General features: G+C 53.6%; 4 protein-coding genes across 4 annotated transcripts; 2 read left to right on the top strand and 2 right to left on the bottom strand.

Moving 5' to 3' along the window:
• Nucleotides 1–233: 233 nt before the first annotated feature.
• On the top strand, nt 234–3,025 carry QC764_702850 (uncharacterized protein; the record flags this gene model as incomplete). The annotated part of the gene is made up of 2 exons (XM_062949945.1): nt 234–1,067; nt 1,263–3,025. The coding sequence occupies exons 1-2, from the start codon at nt 800–802 to the stop codon at nt 3,023–3,025; spliced, it is 2,031 nt and encodes a 676-aa protein (XP_062796008.1). The 5' UTR covers nt 234–799.
• A 272-nt stretch (nt 3,026–3,297) lies between these two features.
• PDE1 (3',5'-cyclic-nucleotide phosphodiesterase pde1) lies at nt 3,298–7,768 on the bottom strand. Its single transcript, XM_062949946.1, has 2 exons — nt 6,301–7,768; nt 3,298–5,616 (listed from the first exon to the last, which is right to left on the bottom strand). Exons 1-2 carry the CDS (start codon nt 6,433–6,435, stop codon nt 3,688–3,690), a joined length of 2,064 nt encoding a protein of 687 aa, XP_062796007.1. The 5' UTR covers nt 6,436–7,768; the 3' UTR covers nt 3,298–3,687.
• An 869-nt stretch (nt 7,769–8,637) lies between these two features.
• On the bottom strand, nt 8,638–10,569 carry QC764_702870 (uncharacterized protein; the record flags this gene model as incomplete). The annotated part of the gene is made up of 1 exon (XM_062949947.1): nt 8,638–10,569. One exon carries the CDS (start codon nt 10,567–10,569, stop codon nt 8,638–8,640), a length of 1,932 nt encoding a protein of 643 aa, XP_062796006.1.
• Nucleotides 10,570–11,538: 969 nt separating this feature from the next.
• QC764_702880 (uncharacterized protein) lies at nt 11,539–18,042 on the top strand (the record flags this gene model as incomplete). Its single annotated transcript, XM_062949948.1, has 4 exons — nt 11,539–12,300; nt 12,416–12,438; nt 12,504–17,120; nt 17,184–18,042. The coding sequence occupies exons 1-4, from the start codon at nt 12,241–12,243 to the stop codon at nt 18,040–18,042; spliced, it is 5,559 nt and encodes a 1,852-aa protein (XP_062796005.1). The 5' UTR covers nt 11,539–12,240.
• Between the last annotated feature and the right edge of the window lie 364 nt (nt 18,043–18,406).

Raw genomic sequence — 18,406 nt, 5'->3', positions numbered from 1 at the left:
TACAGATTCTGTCAGACAAGGTACGGCAACATCTCTCGGTCTCACTTTTCTATGATATGATGGGCATACAGTTCTCACGAGCTCGCTGTGGAGAGACGGCAAGACATGCAGAGCAAGAAAGCCTCGCCATCACGAAGTTGTAACACTGTGGCATGCAAGTAGCCGGCACAGAGCCTCGCCCCAAGAGTCACCCCACCATTCGGAGGCCCTGGCAGACCTCACCAGGACGAGACGAGACGAGACGCGGGTCGGGGCTGATACACTTGTCTCTCCAAAGGCTGGGCGCCGGGCAGCGTCTTGACTGGTTGGGGCATCTTGGGCGCATCAACACTGCAACGAACGAGTCGCAGTGGGCAGGGCAAGCGAGATGGCGGCGCGCAGCATTTGTCTTCAAGGAACTGCCGCAGAAACAAGCAAGAGAACCAAGACCGAAGACCAAGTACCAACAGCCCGCTGGGGTGGCATCGCGATGGTCTTCTGTGCTTCGTAGGGCAGCCGGACGGGGTCCCGAGAGATTGGGGGCGGTCTTGGCTGCTGCCATCCAATCCCATCCCGCTGTTCTTCAGCCCATCGACGGCCTGTCACCCGGCTTTCCTTCCCTTCAGAACACCGACCACCCAGACCACAGCACCCCTCCCCTGTCCTTCTTCTTTTGTCGGGTACTCCTCTGATTCTTGTGTCTCTTTTGGGCGTCACTCTCTCCACCAAAGTGTTTGTTTGCTGCTATTTGCGTGATCCTGTTGCAAATGTGTCTTTTGAAACCATAATCTCGCCTCTCCTTCCTGGCTCCTCGGCCGTGATGGCGATGGCGACGGCGACGGCGGACACCATCCTAACGAGAAGCCCGAGTCTGCTGACAGCAGCTTCTGGACCTGGCGGCGGCGCCGTCGCAAGCGCACCCGCTTCCACAACGACCGCGAACAAGTGCGGAGCCGACTTTCTCTTTCCCAAGAACCTCGACTTCTTCTATCATCTCGACATCCTGACCGTCTCGTACCGGTCCACCCTTGCCAATCCCACTCTGTCGTGTTGGTGTGGAGGTCAAGACGGCAAAGCAGCCGTCCAGAGTCAGTTGTTTCTTTCCACTTCCATCTCCTTTCGAGTCTCACACCCCACCACTTCCTTTCTCTCTCTCTCTCGGGCTGAGGTGCCAAGCACAGCACTTCCCCCCTACTTCTCGATAGTGGCTTGCCCCCTTCTGCACGCCCGCTGTCACCACTGCCAGGTTGCTGACTGATGTGATATTTGTACCACCCCTTCAGAGCTCAGCACCCGCCATGCCAGCCCGTTCAACGGCTCCGCTCGCCTTCAACTGAACTTTTCCTCCACCAACGCTCCCTGCTGGTTCGAGCTCACCTCAGAGTCTGGGGATTGTGGAGACGTTAGCGATAGGTTTGTGGTCTTGACGAATCAGCGCCCAGCGACCGGCACTTCGCCGATAGTCTCAATATCGACGCCCGTACCCGTACCTGCCGCGCCGAGACGGACAACTACAACGACCGGCCGGCAGAAACATCTGCAGCTTCGAGCAGAAACAACCTCGACGGCCCCCACAACCGTCGTCTCAGAACCTTCGGAACCCCAGGCCGGGGGAGACAGTCTCAGCTCTGGAGCCAAAGCTGGTATCGGCATTGGCATCAGCCTTATCTGTGTCGCCATTGTCGCCGTTATCGCCATGGTATTCTTCAGGCGCCGTCGCCGAGGCCAGGATGCCGATCACCTCGGTGCCATCATGGATCATGAACGTGGCAAGGGGAGGAAACCGGAGAAGCGCAGTCCTGGCGCGCCCTCGATAGTGTCGGCAAGGTCGGACGAAGAGGCACTGTTTCCCATACAGCCGGTCTACGATGGGTTTCCGGGGTCGATGGGATACGAAGATGTTCGCTCGCTACATTCTCTCACCAGCCACTCTCACTCACCAACAAACGGCCATCACTCGCCAACAGCACCCCACCAAAACAGCTACTGGTCGCCGCCGCAGGAACGAAGCATGGAGGCAGATGAACTCGCCGCTGCTCGTCTGAAATCACAACACAACACAGCCATCCCCCCGGTCATCTCATACGGCCCTAACCCCGTCACCCCAACATTACCGCGACCTACACCACGAGTAATAGAACTAGAGAGGAGGACCTCTCCCCACAGCTCACCAGACAGCATAGCAGCCGTCCCGGTGGTACCAATAATGCCGATCGTGCCTGATTTCCCAGAATATCCCGATTACACGGGCTATAACATCCCGGCCCCGGCACCAGCAGCAGTCCCATCCAGGCCATCATCAATACCCGAACAACTACCACATCCGCACCCCTCCCCACCGCGACATACTGTGTCGCCCAACGTCGTCACATCTTATGGTCCCAACCGAGTAACACCAACCCCACAAGTGGTCTCCCCCACCGTTCCTCCAGACGACACCATGATCAACCGCCGCTACCAAGAGCAAACCTACCACGAACCCAACTACCCAGAACAGCAGCCCCCCTACCAAGTCCCCGCGATCGCCGAGGTATCAGAACAAAACCACGACCGAAACGATTACCACCACCACCACCACCACGAACGTCAATTCTCCTGGGACGAATCCCCCCTCCTCGGCGCCTCCTCACCCGTAGGCGGCCTCCCCCCTTATGCCTCCCAGATCGAGTTCGAAGCCATGACCAAGGGAGCCATCCGCAACATGCCCGAACCCCAAGCCGGAGCGGAACTACCCCCCACAAAGGACGGGTACTACCCCGAATTCCACCCCATGACGCAGGTTGAGCTCCCGGGCGAGGCACCCCAGCTGCCGTTCCAGGTCTACAGCGTGCAGCAGCAGGACTCTTCATCTGGGAGGAGGGGAGCGGGGGCGGGGGCGGGGGCGGGGGCGGGGATGGTGGTGGCGGAGCAGAAGGTGCTGATTTCGGCGGATTTGTTTTCGGATGCGGACATGAGGTTGTTTATGGAGCAGAAGGCGAAGGCGAGGGAGAAGAGGAGGAGGGAGATGGAGATGGAAAAGGGGGAGGGGACAGCAGAAGGTAGGTAATTCTGGATTTGGAACCCGGCGGGATAAGGGGATATCAAAAGTAATAAGGTTGGGGGAAAGGGAAGAAGGGGGATTATACCATTGCAAAGGCGTTTCGGGAGGTTATTTATATTGTCGAGATCTTTTGTGATTTGCACAAGATAAACAAACAGGGGAGGTTAGGATTGGTTGGGGTCAACGGACGGCACAAAAACAGGGGCGGAACTAAGCATTGTTTTTTAGTCATATTATTATCATCATCATCATCATCATCATCATATGACATATTCGGTGGGGGGAAGAGGTTGGTTACCTTTGGATATTTAGTGCCTACCTACTTTATTTATATATACCTAGTATATTATTTATATTTACTTCAATCCCATTTTGCATTATAACGTGGAAAGACATGTTGGAAACAATGTTGCACAATATTGCACAAAGTAACCTACCCTCCTCCCCTCCCGGTTGAAACCTCCAAAACCCAATGAAGAATGGGTATCATGTAAAATTTGCCAAGAGGAGGGAAGCGCAAGCAGACACAGTGATGATCCCCCGCTCACCCGGATCATCACCACATATCCCGTAATACATCTTTACGTTTGCAAAATTCCATCATGATTTGCCATTACAATCATACCCATCAGTACCATTCATCCCTCATACATATCATCACATCATACCTATAAAAACAAACTATCCCCCTGCCTACAGACAACAAACTCACACCCCAACCCCAAGCCCCTCTCCACCTCCCTCAGTTCCTCTTGTATAACCTCCCTCGCCTCCACCCCGTCCTCCCCTAACTTGTCCTTGACATGTATAATCACCACCTTCAACCCCCTCAACAGCCCTCTCAGCTCATTCTCCTCTTCCATCATCTCCTTGTCTTGGTTCTCGTCGTCGCCATCTCCTTCTACCGACTCGGCCAGTGTAGCATGGGGGTCGTTGCTCAGCGGCGTCGCCGGGCCCTCCTGCATGTTGACATCCTCCTGGGGGGGTCGGACACCAGCAGGTTCGACGTCCGACAAGCTCAACTCCCCCGTTGGGGTCGCCAGGTGCGGTGTAGGTGGTTGGTTTCCACCCCCCTGATTATTCCCACCCTGCAAAAAGTAATCTTGTGGAACGGTGCCACCTACAGCCCGACGATTAGGCTGCACCGTCCTCGGTGATATGGGATGGTCCTCCTTTTCCGGCTGCTTTGTATTCCCCGCCCCCGTCCCCTCCGTTTTGACCTGCGGCTGGGGTGTACTTTTTCTTTTGGACAGCTGTATGCTCGCCCCATCTTCCAATCCCGAAACACCACCGGCTTCCCTCTTCCGTTTTTTGTTGTCGGCGGCCGGGGCACTGGTTATGCTACCCCTTCTGCTCTGAGGATAGAGCACATTCTCCGCGTGGCTTGCCCTTCGGGATTTAGGCATGACAGAAGCATGGCTTGGTCTTCGAGAAGAAGGGTATGTCTGCGGTGGTGGTGGTGCAGGGGGCGCGTTTTTCGCTGCCAAAACCTCCTTTGCCAGAGCCGTCATTTCTTCGGCGAGATATCTCGGTGCCAGGTGGCCGTATAACCTGTCCCGGGTGACAGAGTTGTCATAACTGCACTCGATAAAAATGGCTGTTAATTTCCCCGCCGCGATCTTGGGCGCGGCAATCTGCCAGACGAATAGGTTGCGGGGCGTGAGACTTTCGCTGTCGGGCTCGACGTCGCCAAACATGAGGATTTCCCTTCCGGTGGGGACGTGCTGGAAGAAGTAGGCCGAGCTGTCGTAGACGCAGTAGGATTCCTCGAGGGGGAGTCGGTCAGACAGGGAAGAGGTTCGGCCGGGGGCGACTGATTGGGCGCGTTCTTGTTGTTGGAGCTGGATGAATGGGGGGAGGGAGATGCTCGTGCCGGGGTGGTTGAGGCCTAGGGCTATTGACCTGCTGGGGGAGCGGCGGCCGGACATGCTACCTCTGAGATCGAACGACGCCGGGCCGAGGGAAGAGGCGTCGAAGCTGCCGTGTCGCATGCTGGTTGTGCTGCCTCGGTGGCTGTGTTTCTCTACACAGTGGCCGTGGCTGACGCTGAAGACTTTGATGGCTAGGCCATCCCCTATCTCGAGATAGCCTCTGGTGTCCCCCTCCCCGAGAGCTGGAGAGCCACCCTCCACCAGCCTCATGTAAGTAATCAGCCCGTGGCCGTTGTTCTCGTCGCTCAAATTTGGCCAGATGATATTGTTGAAAATGTGTTTCTTGAACCCCTCTATCGTCACTGGAAGACCGGCTAGCCTCTTGGGTCGGCGCATGCCAGCAGTGTTGACGACCAAACCAGCAATGTGGTCCAGGTGCGGGTGGCTGATGACATAGGTCTCGACCAAGTCCTGCACAATATCAAGGGCGTTCGCCTTGGGGCTGACATTATTGATCTCGAGTCCGGCAAAAGGACCGGTAGTCAGAGTATGTGGAAGCGACTCCTGTGTCAACGTCATTGGTTGGGTGTCCTCCAATATCTTCGCGATAGCCCCCAGATGAACACCCGCATCAAAAGCAACCACCGAACTCCTGCCCCATTTTGACGAGACAGACCGTACTAAGAACGAGGTGACATTATTTTCGAACGGCCCGCCTCCCGAGCCCTACGTACAAAACACATATTAGCTATTATTTACATTTGCACAAGCATGAGAGACAAAAAAGTAAACAGTATAGAAGACGTAGAAAAAAAAAGAAAAAACACAAAAAAGACCAGTCTAGAAGCCGCAACATGTCTTTCATGGCCCAACAACCCCAGCGACCCGACAGAGTGGAATCGAGCAAGCCACCACCGCGCTGAGACCAAGCTGGATCAGCGAGGTAAGATGGAACGACAAAGCATTCTTTGTCACTGGCCCAAGAGTCATGGGGTGTTCCATGACGCAACACAGACTAACCCAGACAAGAAAATCTGTGCCTGTGGCTTTGTTCTCTCCGTGGTCTTTGTTGGCTTGTTCGAGAACAGAGACTGCCCTGGACGGGGAGGGGGTCGCGGGTAGGTGCATGAGATTTACCCTTCAGAGAGGGAGGGGGAGGGGCAGGCGGTCTTGGTGGGCTGAATGATGGTGGGGTCCAGCCAGTTTAATCGTGTGGAGCTGGACTTCCTTCAGTGGGCCCCCCCCGAAGCTGGACAAGGTTGACGACCGGCAACCGGAGGTAAGATCGGCCAAGACATGGGTGAGGGAAAGATGAGTATAAAAATAAAATAAAAATAAACTGAAGGAAAAGGAAGACCAAAGAGAAAACTCCAGATATGATGATGAAGACAATAGGAATAACCAACTCACAAGAACAATGACATGCAGCGCAGGTTGTTGTTGTTGTTGCTGTGCTGCATCATCTCCAGCATTGGTGTTGTTGTGCGTGGCAGAAACAACAGCCTCCTCCCCATTTGCGACCTCAGTTCCTCCTCCGCCCCCCATCAGCTCGGCTTTGCTGGCACGCTGTGTGGTAAGAAGGAACCTGGAAGATACGACAATGATTCAGGTCGGGAGATCGGATACCTCTCCGGTGTTTATGCGGCGGGTTGGTGGGCGTGTGTAGATAGAGATCAGAGAAGGGTAGGTCGCAGTGCGAGTGGCTTTTGCCAGCCTGCCTGGCCTGTGAATCCCAGGATCCAGATTGCGAGGAACCAGCAGATAGATTGTGTGTAGCAATCGGGAATTCCGCGACCGTTTGTTCGCTGAGCGTGTGTGCTGCTGCTGGTGGCGATGCGATGCGATAGGATGATACCGTAAGGTGGTTGGGGGGTGGGAAAAGGTGATGCGGGATTCCCCTGCTGCAATGCAGGAAGCCGGGTCCGGTGAGATGGTGCTGCTGTAAGGTAGGTTGGGTCTCGGGTGGGTTTTTGGAGAGCTGAACCCGGTGGGTAAGACAATACCCTTTCTTAACCCCCTGAACTTGCAGCTTGTATATCGGACAAGACAATGGAAGTCTTCTAGGGAAAATGAATTGGCCGTGGAAGGCGAGGGACCGTTTTATGTTGGAGCGCAGACAGAGAGGCTTTTCTCGAATGGCGCCGTTCCAGTGCCGTGGCTTTTTTGAGGAACAGGCCGCTTGTTCCCAAACCGCAGACGTTTCTTTGGGGCTGGCCTCTGCCGTTCCCCTGCAGTAGTAGGTCCAAATGCTCGACGGCGGCACGACGGTAGGTATTGCTGCAATGGGGGCGGGCGAGTTTGAGTGTTGATCGAGAATGAGGTGTAGAGTCCAAGATGATTAATTGTAAGAGAAGAGAGAGGTCCATCGGACTATTATAGAAAACGGGATGGGACTTCCCAATTGGTACCTACCCTACCGCAGGTATTCAGCGCGCCCCGGTGGGAAGAGGAGGGTTCCTTAAGTTCTTTCACCTGCCGGCGAGGCCGCTCTGGCAAGGCAACAAAAGTTTCCCTATGCCCCTCCATTGTTGCGCAAACTTGGCTTTCGGTCCAGGCAGGACGCGGGCGGGAGCTAGTGGCAGCCGGGAATTTAGGGCTTGATCTTATAATCCGTGTCCCGTTTCGCCTTACGAATCCGAATGTCTATCCAGGTTTCAGGGGTGTCGTTATCGTCGACTAGCGCCTTGGAGGACGACGTTGGAAGATTCCGGGGGAGCTCGATCGGTGGTGGTGACGTTGAATGGAAGGCCCGGGGTGTGTATGGCATGGCGGGGGGGTTGTCTTCGGGGATGCCGTTGGTGGGAGAGGGTTGGGGGGCTGCATTCCCGATGCAAGGCGGCGGGTCCTCTGCATCCATTCACATCTCGTTCTCCTGGTGCATCCCATGCCACTCGATCGAGGTGAAAGTTACGATATTATCTGTGATACGTTTTTACACCTTGGCTGGGTAGATAGATACCCGTCTGCATGTGACCGAGTTTATCAACATCCCATCCAAGCAAATTGTGACGCCAACATGCGCACCCCCGATCAATGAGGGGCTTCTCGCTCTCACCAGCCAAGGCAACATTCAATAGTGCGATATATGTCCTCCCTCATATTTTGCATTATCTACAGTGTAAAAACAGGGGGCATCGATCAGAGTTAAGCAGTGGGATCTCCGATTTGTCCAGCCTTCTTCTCCAGACAGCGAATATGTCGACCCATTCGGATTGTCCAACATGATCGAACCAGTGTTCCCCGAACAATCTGACAATATTCGACCAAAAAAAAAACCCGGTGGGTGTCATGACTACTGAGGGGTTGGGAAGTCACGGCATATCAAGCTCACCGAGTGGTGTTGTGTGAGTGTGTACTGGCTGGCACCCTTAGCCTCACATGAAACCAGGGACCACGAATATGCTGCTTCATCTCGAGCTACACAGCTGGCCGTAGGTAGGTAGGTAAGACAGTAAGTAAGTAGTACACTCTATCATCAAAGGTCCTAACTACAAGGGCAAGGGAACGGCAACTTAATTCACATTTCCACATGAGCAGTTCTCTGAACAAAATTATAAAAGAGTATTAAACATTATTATTTCCCAATACCATTATGTATATATATCCGTATCCGCTTTTTTCTACGTTTACGTGGCCATTTTTTCCGTCTGTGTCTACGATCTACAACCTACCACAACCCATTGAGAGTACAACGAAAGAGAGATTTGTGTGAGAAAAAATGGAGAAAGAAGATGAAGAGATGTGGAACTACCACATACTCGAAGCCCTCGTCATATTTCCATTCTTCTCAATCCTCTCAATCACCCTCTCCAGATCCTTCAGCTGCCTTTTATTCAGCTTCTTGATCTTGCTTCCCACCTCCGGGACAATCCCATCCCGCAGGAGGGTGTTGGCCGTCTCAGGCTGAACAGCCGAGAGGATATTGTCCTGGATGTAAGAGGGCTCGTCAGCGATAGCCGCACCGATCTCTTGGGCTTGAGTAAGGGTGAGATTGGGGTGGGTGTTGAGGAAGCCGACGAGGGAGGTGGACATCTCACGGCTTCTAAGGCGCGTGCGAGGTCCGGGGGATTGGAGGGTGGTGGGGGAAATTGTGGTGGTAGGAAGGATGCGCTGCTGTGGGTTAGTAATGACGGGGTAGGTGTTGAAGTTGAGTGGGAAGCCGGTGAGATTCCCCATCCCTATCTCCATCCCCATCATGTTGAAGTCAGGGATCTGGTAATTGAAGTTACCCATGACAATGGGGTTGGTATTGAGGTCAGTGTTGAAGGGGATGTTGACCGGAGTAGGAGTAGAGTCGACGGAGGTGTCGATGGAAGCAACCTTGCAACCCCTAGGCCTCTTGGTAGGCCTAGGGTTGTAAGTAATGCTATCCTGAGTGTCGCCTTCCTCCTCCTCCTTGTCATCATCACGGGACCGCCGTTTGTTGACGTTGTTTTTTCCATCCCGCATCTTGGCTTTGATGTGCATGAAACGTTCCAGGTTACCCTTGTGAATACCAATATGTGCGCCACCGCGGTTCTCACGCATATTCACCCTGTGCGATACCTCATGGGAAAGGTGGTACATGGTGAGCTTGTACCCGAGGGTAGTGTGGTGCGAAGGTGGGCTAGGGATATGGAAGCCGTCATGATCAGCCTGTGCCATAAAGAGTAGATCACAGCGCTGCTTGTTGTCCCGCAGCCATTGATAGTAGGCATTGAGCATCTGGGGGTGATCGCGGAGTAGAGACATGGGATTTCTGGACTCGATGGGGAAGGTCCGCACATCGGGCTTGATTTGAAATCCATGCTGGGCAGCGCCGTAGTGAATAAGGTAGGCAAGATCAAAAATCTTTTCAAAGCAGTGAAGATGCATGTAGCCTGCATTGTGAAAGGGATCGAGATGGAGACCGGTCTTGTCGGAGAACTCATCAAAGGCAATTCGGAGAAAACCCTTCCAGATGGTGAAATTACCAGGGCAATGCTTATACCGGCACTTGGCGGAGTTGCCGCCCATGGCGTACCGGCCGTTGACCTGAGAAGGTGAGTTCTGGATCCAAAGGGTGAGTTTTCTCTCCGGGTTGGGGCACTCAGTACCCTTCATGAAGAGGATGAGTTCATCCTGGGTGAATCGCTTGGCCGGATTCAACTCGACGTAATACCTGCAGTACTCAAAGAGATGTTCAGTAACCCTAGCGTGCTTGATAAGAGGGCCCCAGGCTTGAACAGTGGGGGGCTTCTCGTAGATGTCGGCAGGGTCCTCGTTCTTGACCTTTCCGTCGTTCCTGCAGCTGAGAATGATCTTCTTGCCCTGGCGAAGCTTGTCCGACAGGGTTCGAGGCTTGTTTTGAGGGCCCATGAGGTTTTGAGTTGCGGGGGTTTCAGTGACGAGGTCTTGGGTGTTACCAGAAACCGGGGAGGGAGCCCTAAAGATATCGTAGAAAGAATTCATGGCGTTAGAGTTCCACACCTGCCGAGCAGTGTTTTGAATGATGGTGTTGTTATCGGAACCAAAGATGAAAGTGTTCCGCTGAGCAGTTTCAGTGGTGGGAGGGTTCTGGGCAACCTCCGGGAGTGTGTGAGTAGGTTGAGATGTGGTCTCCGATGGGTCCAAGTCCGGGTAGATCGAGTCATAGACATCGTCAACGTAGTTAGAGAAGAGGTCATCATGACCATACTCTGATCCGAGGGTGGTATCCATTTTGGTGGTTGTTGGGGTACGAGTGTGAAAAGTATCGCCTGCAATACTTGAGAGAGTGTTCTAGTTGATGATGATGAGGATTTCGAAGAGCACAAGAAGCTGCGCCTCGAGATCCCTTGAATATACGAAAAGAAATGGAGAGAAACAAATGATATGAAGCGAATACAATCGAGTTGTCTGGGGGAAGTAGTCGACTATTATATGCACAGCAACACACAGGACTTATACTGGCACAAAGACGAGGACATGAAACTTGCTAGACTATAGCATCAAAGGCATGGTGGTGGTGTGGGCTAAGAATGGCATTGTAGTCGAGAAAAACTCGTGTATTTTTAGTCTAGAGACAATAGGAACCGCGAGAACAAAGCCAGAGACTCGGCTCTCGGGTGCCCTTGACGGCTTGCCATGACGCTTAAAATAAGCTTGCAAGCACAAAGAAGGTTGGTGATGAACAGGAAGGGGTATCGATTCTGGAGAGGAGTTAGCAAGAGTTTTGCAACTTCGATCTCGATATGATATTGTGATGGAGAGGAATAGAGTCAGTTGAATAAAGCGTGCTCTCAACATGTAAAATTTCAGAACAGGTCTGTGAGTTTGCGTTTATATCATCATGAAAATGTTGTGTTGCCTGGGGGGCAGAAACTGTGGAAAAGAAAGAACATACTAAGAGTGGGCAATACTGCAAGTGACTATCGAGTTAGCATGATATTCTAATCACAGACATCATGTGCCCTTCCGTATGTCATGAAGAGCAGATGCTGCGTCGAAAAGTGGTTTTCTGGAAGAGAATGGATTTTGCAAAAATTCTTGATCAGAGGCTTTGGAAGTTTTGCAGTCGGGAGAGTGGCCCCACTTTCCGCGTGGGTTTTCCTGCCGGATCGGCTGTTCTTTGGCGCCGAGAATGAAGTGGGGCAAACTGTAAACCCCGCCGAGAGAGACTTGAAGACGCGGGGCCGATGGATCGAAGCCACCTACCAAAGCTAGAGTACTCTCTACCGATCGAATCCTAACAAAAGAACTGAGAAATAGATAACTGGAACGATAGTGAGGAGACTAATAACCAACAGACAGAAAAGTGTTGATCAAAGTCCATGGAAAACCAGTGTACCTTTAAGTTTATTAGCAAAGCAGGACCTGTCAAGAACTCTTGGCAGACCCTGCGCTACAAACGGGGCGGGTCAGGGGTTTGCGGGCAAGTAAACCGGGGATCGCTGGTCAGCTGTTGGATGACAGCCCCGCCATCTGGCGACATGCCCGCCGTGGATTGGAGACGGCAATGTGTTCCTGGGCTTCCTTCCAAAACCCAACTACGTCACACGTCAACCCTGAAGAGCCAGGTCGAAGAAACTCGGCCGATCAGAACCCCTATACAGGTCAGTATACACGAACATCCACCACTTGGCAGCCCATACAGATAGTGTACACTACACATACACAGAGCATCGGTTGTAGAGTCCAGGATTAGACCAAACAACACAACACGACCACATCTGACCTCTCTCCACCATCACTTGCGCTCATTAGCAGTTGCACATTGCGGCCGCTTGGTCGGGTGAGACTGCAAATCTTGCACACGTATACGGAGACCGGGCGCCTTCTCCGGCTCAACGGCGCGCGCGCCTCGAAGGCAAACGACCCATTCCATATCGCATACGCCCGTCTACCACAGCCATGGCTGGACTCAGTCCCGAACTGCAAGACAAACTGGAAGAGCTCGAGAGGGAGCTGGAAGTGAGTGGCTCTTTGAATTGGTGATAGGTTCCACTGCCTGCGCTGCGCAGTCTTGTGATGGTTGGTACCATATTCTTGGGAGTAGCTGCTGACCATGTCTGTCTCTGCTTATCAGGAGGGCGACATCACGCAAAAAGGGTAAAAAAAGCTATCCGTATAAAAGTTGGCCCGGCATCGTGTTGACCGAGACATCTCCCTTGCAGGTACCAAAAACGACGCACCCAACTCTTCTCGCAATATGGAATTGGCGACCTGTTGCAACAAGAGCCACGAGCGGGCGGGCTTCGGATTCATTCACCCGACGACGACAACAACTACTACCCACCACCGCCTCGTGTCAGCGACGATGGGCATCGGGCCGCCTCTCTGGCGGCTCTGAATGCCAACTCGTATCACTCGCCAGCGTCCATATCCCCTGAGCATCGCGTGTCACCAACAGACAACCAGCCTCAGATTTCCCCTTATTTGAACCAGGTTCAGTCTCCGTATCTGATGAACCAAGATGCCCATCCAGGGTCGTACTTGGGCTCTGATGATCCAATAGCCGACAGCCGTCCAAGTATGCGCCAGCACGACTCTCTGTTTCTATCAGCCGCTCCCATGAACGACGCCTCCACTCGTTCGGGGACCATGGTCTCGGGCGATTACGCTTTCAACCCTGAACAGCATGGCGTCTACAGAGATGGGCCACCACAGCAAGCGTACGATGGCAGATCTAGGACACTCCTAGAATCTCAAGCCTACTTTTCCGACTTTGCTGGCCAACAACAAGCATACGATCAGCAGGCGCGAGGAGAATATGGCGGTCCACAACGATACTCATCTAGCGATGCTTTTTCTCCAACAGTAGCTGTTGCGCCTCCAATGCTAACAGCAAGCGATCTGCCTCCACCAGATGTGTTGAACCATTTGTTACCCCTCGAGCCACGTGATGTTCCATTTGCCATCCACGACGCACATGATGAGCACACGCCAATGTCCAATTTTGAAAACATTGCCGCTGTGCTAAGGCACCGAGGCCGCACAATAGCCAAGGCCCCGGCCTACTGGGTGTTGGACAGCAAGGGAAAAGAGACGGTTTCCATCACGTGGGACAAGCTGGCGTCGAGGGCCGAAAAGGTGGCACAAGTCATCCGTGACAAGAGCTCGCTATATAGGGGCGATCGTGTCGCGCTTATATACCGAGACACGGAAATCATTGACTTTGCCATTGCTCTGCTTGGCTGCTTCATTGCAGGCGTCGTCGCTGTACCCATCAATGACTTGCAAGACTATCAGAAACTGAACATGATTCTTACTCAGACGCAAGCTCATCTGGCTCTGACTACAGACAACAATTTAAAGACGTTTCAGCGCGATATCACCGCTCAGAAACTTACTTGGCCAAAGGGGGTCGAGTGGTGGAAGACCAATGAGTTCGGCAGCTATCACCCAAAGAAGAAGGAAGACGCGCCCCCGTTGACGGTCCCTGATCTGGCCTACATCGAGTTCTCCAGGGCCCCGACAGGTGATGTCAGAGGCGTGGTTCTGAGCCACAGGACCATCATGCACCAGCTGGCTTGCCTTAGCGCCATCATCTCCACTGTTCCCAGGAGCGGACCGGCAGACACCTTCAACAAGAACCTACGGGACAAGAATGGCCGGTTAATAGGTGGTGGGGCAAGCAGCGAGATTATGCTTTCCTATCTGGACCCCCGGCAAGGTATCGGCATGATTTTTGGCGTGTTACTGGCCGTATATGGCGGACACACCACTGTATGGCTGGAAAACAAAGCCATAGAGGTCCCTGGACTGTACGCCCATCTGATCACCAAGTACAAGCCAACGGTCCTGGTCGCGGACTACCCGGGGTTGAAAAGGGCCGCCTACAACTATCAGACGGACCCCATGGCTACACGAAACTACAAGAAGGGCATGGATCCCAACTTTCAAACCGTCAAGTCATGCTTCATCGACACGTTGACAGTAGATAGCGAGTTCAACGAGCTTCTTGCCGATCGTTGGTTTCGCCCGCTGCGCAATACTCGACCAAACGAGGTCGTGGCACCCATGCTTTGTCTCCCAGAGCACGGCGGCATGGTGATCAGTGTCCGTGACTGGCTAGGCGGTGAAGAAAGGATGGGCTGCCCTCTGAAGCTTGACATTGGGTCGAGCGAAGACTCGGAAGATGAAAAAGAGAAGGAAGAAAAGCCAGCAGTTCCCACGGGGTTCTCCACTCTACTCGGACAAGGGACAACGACGGCCACACAGCAGCACACCAAGACCGAGCTCAGTGAGGTCCTCCTTGACAGGGAGGCCTTGAAGGTTAATGAGGTGGTGGTTATCGCCATGGGAGACGAAGCCAGAAAGCGAGCTGCCAATGAGCCAGGTACTATCCGTGTTGGGGCATTTGGCTATCCCATTCCTGACGCCACCCTCGCTGTGGTGGATCCAGAAACATCCCTTTTGGCACCTCCCAACACGGTGGGAGAAATCTGGGTTGACTCGCCATCGTTGTCGGGTGGCTTCTGGGCACTCCCGAAGCATACCGAAACCATCTTCCATGCTCGGCCCTTCAAGTTCAACCCCGGCGAAGCCACGCCGACCATGGTGGAGCCCGAGTTTCTTAGAACCGGCTTGCTGGGAACCGTCATTGAAGGTAAGGTCTTTGTCCTCGGCTTGTACGAAGATCGGATCAGACAAAGGGTTGAATGGGTCGAGCACGGTGGAAACGAGGCTGTTGAGAATCGCTACTACTTTGTGCAGCACCTCGTGGTGAGCATCATCAAGAACGTGCCCAAAATCTTTGATTGTTCTGCTTTTGACGTCTTTGTCAATGAGGAACACCTGCCGGTCGTGGTCCTCGAGTCGGCAGCGGCATCCACTGCGCCGGCCACCAATGGAGGACCGCCTCGGCAGCTGGACACAGCACTGCTTGATGCACTCGCTGAAAGATGCATGGACGTTCTGATGCAGGAACACAACCTCCGGTTGTACTGTGTGATGATCACAGCCCCCAACTCTCTGCCAAGAGTGCTCAAGAACGGACGCCGTGAAATCGGCAACATGCTTTGTCGGAGAGAGTTTGACCTGGGAAACCTGCCCTGCGTTCATGTCAAGTTTGCAGTGGAGCATGCCGTGCTCAACCTGCCCGTGGGAGTTGACCCGGTTGGTGGCATCTGGTCCGCCATGGCGTCTGACACTCGGTCCCGGCTTCTCGCGTCAGCGGAAAAGCAGTACTCGGGCATCGATCATCGAGAGGTGGTGATGGATGACAGGACCTCTACTCCGCTCAACAACTTTACCAGCATCACTGATTTGATTCAGTGGCGAGTTGCTAGACAGGGTGAGGAGCTCGCCATCTGCACCATTGATGGGCGAGGCAAAGAAGGCAAGGGCATTACCTGGAAGAAGTTTGATGTCAAGGTTGCTGCCGTGGCTGTCTACCTCCGCAACAAGGTCAAGCTCAAGTCTGGCGACCACGTTGTGCTCATGTACACACACTCGGAAGAGTTTGTCTTTGCTGTGCACGCCTGCATCAACCTCGGCGTGATTGTCATCCCCATAGCACCGATGGACCAGAATCGCCTCTCGGAAGATGTGCCTGCGTTTCTGCATTTGCTGGCAGACTACTCGGTTAGAGCTGTGTTGGTGAATCAAGAGGTCGACCACCTTCTCAAAACCAAGACAGTTGCTCAGCACATCAAGCAGTCGGCCCAGATTCTCAAGATTATGGTGCCCAACATCTTCAACACAACCAAGCCGCCTAAGCAGAACAGCGGCCTGAGAGACCTGGGCATTACGATGGATCCGGCGTGGGTTCAGCCTGGTTATCCGGTGGTTATATGGACGTACTGGACGCCTGACCAGCGCCGTATTGCGGTTCAGCTGGGCCACGATACCATCCTGGGCATGTGTAAAGTGCAGAAGGAAACCTGCCAGATGACTAGCTCCCGGCCAGTTCTTGGCTGTGTCAGGAGTACCACCGGGCTTGGGTTCCTCCACACGTGTCTCATGGGCATTTACATCGGCACGCCCACGTACCTGCTTTCCCCGGTCGAGTTTGCCCAGAATCCTGCTTCTTTGTTCTTGATTTTGTCAAGGTACAAGATCAAGGATACTTACGCCACTCCTCAGATGCTTGACTACGCCATGAGAACCGTGCCGGGTAAGGGGTTCACGTTGCATGAGCTCAAAAACATGATGATATCGGCCGAGGCCAGGCCCCGCGTCGATGTATTCCAGAAGGTACGGATGCATTTTGCCACGGCCGGCCTTGACCGTACTGCCATCAACACGGTGTATTCTCATGTTCTCAACCCGATGATCGCCTCACGGTCGTACATGTGCATTGAGCCCATCGAGCTCTGGCTGGACCGCAAGGCTCTGCGTCAGGGTCTCATTCAAGCCACAGACCCCGAGCGGGATCCCAAGGCTTTGCTTGTTCAAGACTCGGGAATGGTGCCGGTCTCGACACAGATTGCCATTGTCAACCCCGAGACATGTATGCTGTGCAGTGAGGGAGAGTTTGGTGAGATCTGGGTCGATTCGGAAGCCTGCGCCAAGGCGTTCTATAGGTCCAAGGACGCGTTCGACGTGCAGCGGTTTGACGGGCGGACGGTGGAGGACCCGAGTATCCAGTATGTTCGCACTGGAGACCTGGGTTTCCTGCACAGTGTAAGGAGGCCTATTGGGCCAGGCGGCGCGCTGGTGGACATGCAGGTTGTCTTTGTCCTCGGCAACATTGGGGAGACGATTGAGATCAACGGGTTGAGCCATTTCCCAATGGACATTGAGTTCTCGGTTGAACGATGCCATCACAGCATTGTACCGGGTGGATGGTAAAGTTCTCTGTCCACATTTTCTAACCCTTGGCCATGTTTTGCTGACACATCCTTTTCCAGTACTGTTTTCCAAGCCGGTGGTCTTGTTGTGGTTGTTGCCGAGGTGGCCCGCAAGGCATACCTTGCTTCCATTGTTCCTGTCATTGTGAATGCGGTCCTCAACGAACATCAGATCGTGACTGATATCGTTGCGTTTGTCAACAAGGGAGATTTCCCCCGAAGTCGTTTGGGAGAGAAGCAGCGTGGAAGGATCCTGGCTGGGTGGGTCAGCAGGAAGATGCGGACCATGGCCCAGTTCGCTATCAAGGACATGGACAGAGAGTCACTCGGACCATCAAGCGACCACCCAGACTCCCCAACGATAGATGCTCACCGTGCGAGCGTGGGAAGTTTCCGCTCGTCGAGCGGGGCGATCCAACCGGGGAGCAGCTCGTTGAGGAACGTGGAACCGGCGCCGCAGATTCTGGAGCAGCGTGAGTTGGAACTGCAGCAGCAGTATCAACAGGTGCAGTTGTCGAACCCGTTCCCGGTGGAGATGCCGGCGGATGAGAGTGTGCCTGAGATCATGGACAGAGACCGTGATCAGACGCCGACAAAGACCAGGCAGCCGAGACCACCGTTTCAGGATCACGGGTTTGAGCTGCCTGACTTTGATCAGTTTGGGTCTGAGGGGCCTTCGAGAGATCGGACGCCGGCGCCTGCTGGATCCGAACACTATCAGGGAACTGTGAGTATGCTTTCCCAGACTGGGCCGCCACAGCTGAGGTTGCCTGGTGTTGATGGGAGGGAGTCGTTGGATGATTGGAATTTGAGGCCTGGTAGTGGCGGGTTGCAGGGGAATGGTAATGGGCAGCAGGACAATGATGGAGATTGGACTAGGGATATGTCGGGAACGTTGCGATCACCTACTGGGAGGTGAGGCAGGTAGGAGAGTGATGATGACGACAACTGCGTAGTGAGGGTTTTGTTTAGGGGTTATAGATAGGGTGTATTATCTGTTGGGATTGGGAATGTAGCAGGAAATAAGGTGGGAGGTGTGCTGCCATGGTTATGGGAATAGTTACTGTATGTACACGGGACGGGGTAAGCGATTGGCAGCAGCAATACTCGAATACGTTGATAGAACAGAAGTCTTTTTTTTTTTTTTTTTTTTGGAGGCACAGAAGAGGAACAATGCGTTTCTAGAAGGAGGACTGGATCCCGATCTGATGTCAGAAATTCAGTCTCGCAGAGGCTCGGAACTGCACATCAGCGTCGTCATCAAAGCCAATAACGAGCAAGTT

This window comes from Podospora pseudoanserina, assembly GCF_035222485.1.
Source record: "Podospora pseudoanserina strain CBS 124.78 chromosome 7 map unlocalized CBS124.78p_7.2, whole genome shotgun sequence".
NCBI classification, from domain to species: Eukaryota; Fungi; Ascomycota; class Sordariomycetes; order Sordariales; family Podosporaceae; genus Podospora; species Podospora pseudoanserina.
This window is presented reverse-complemented; position numbering and strand designations above follow the sequence as displayed.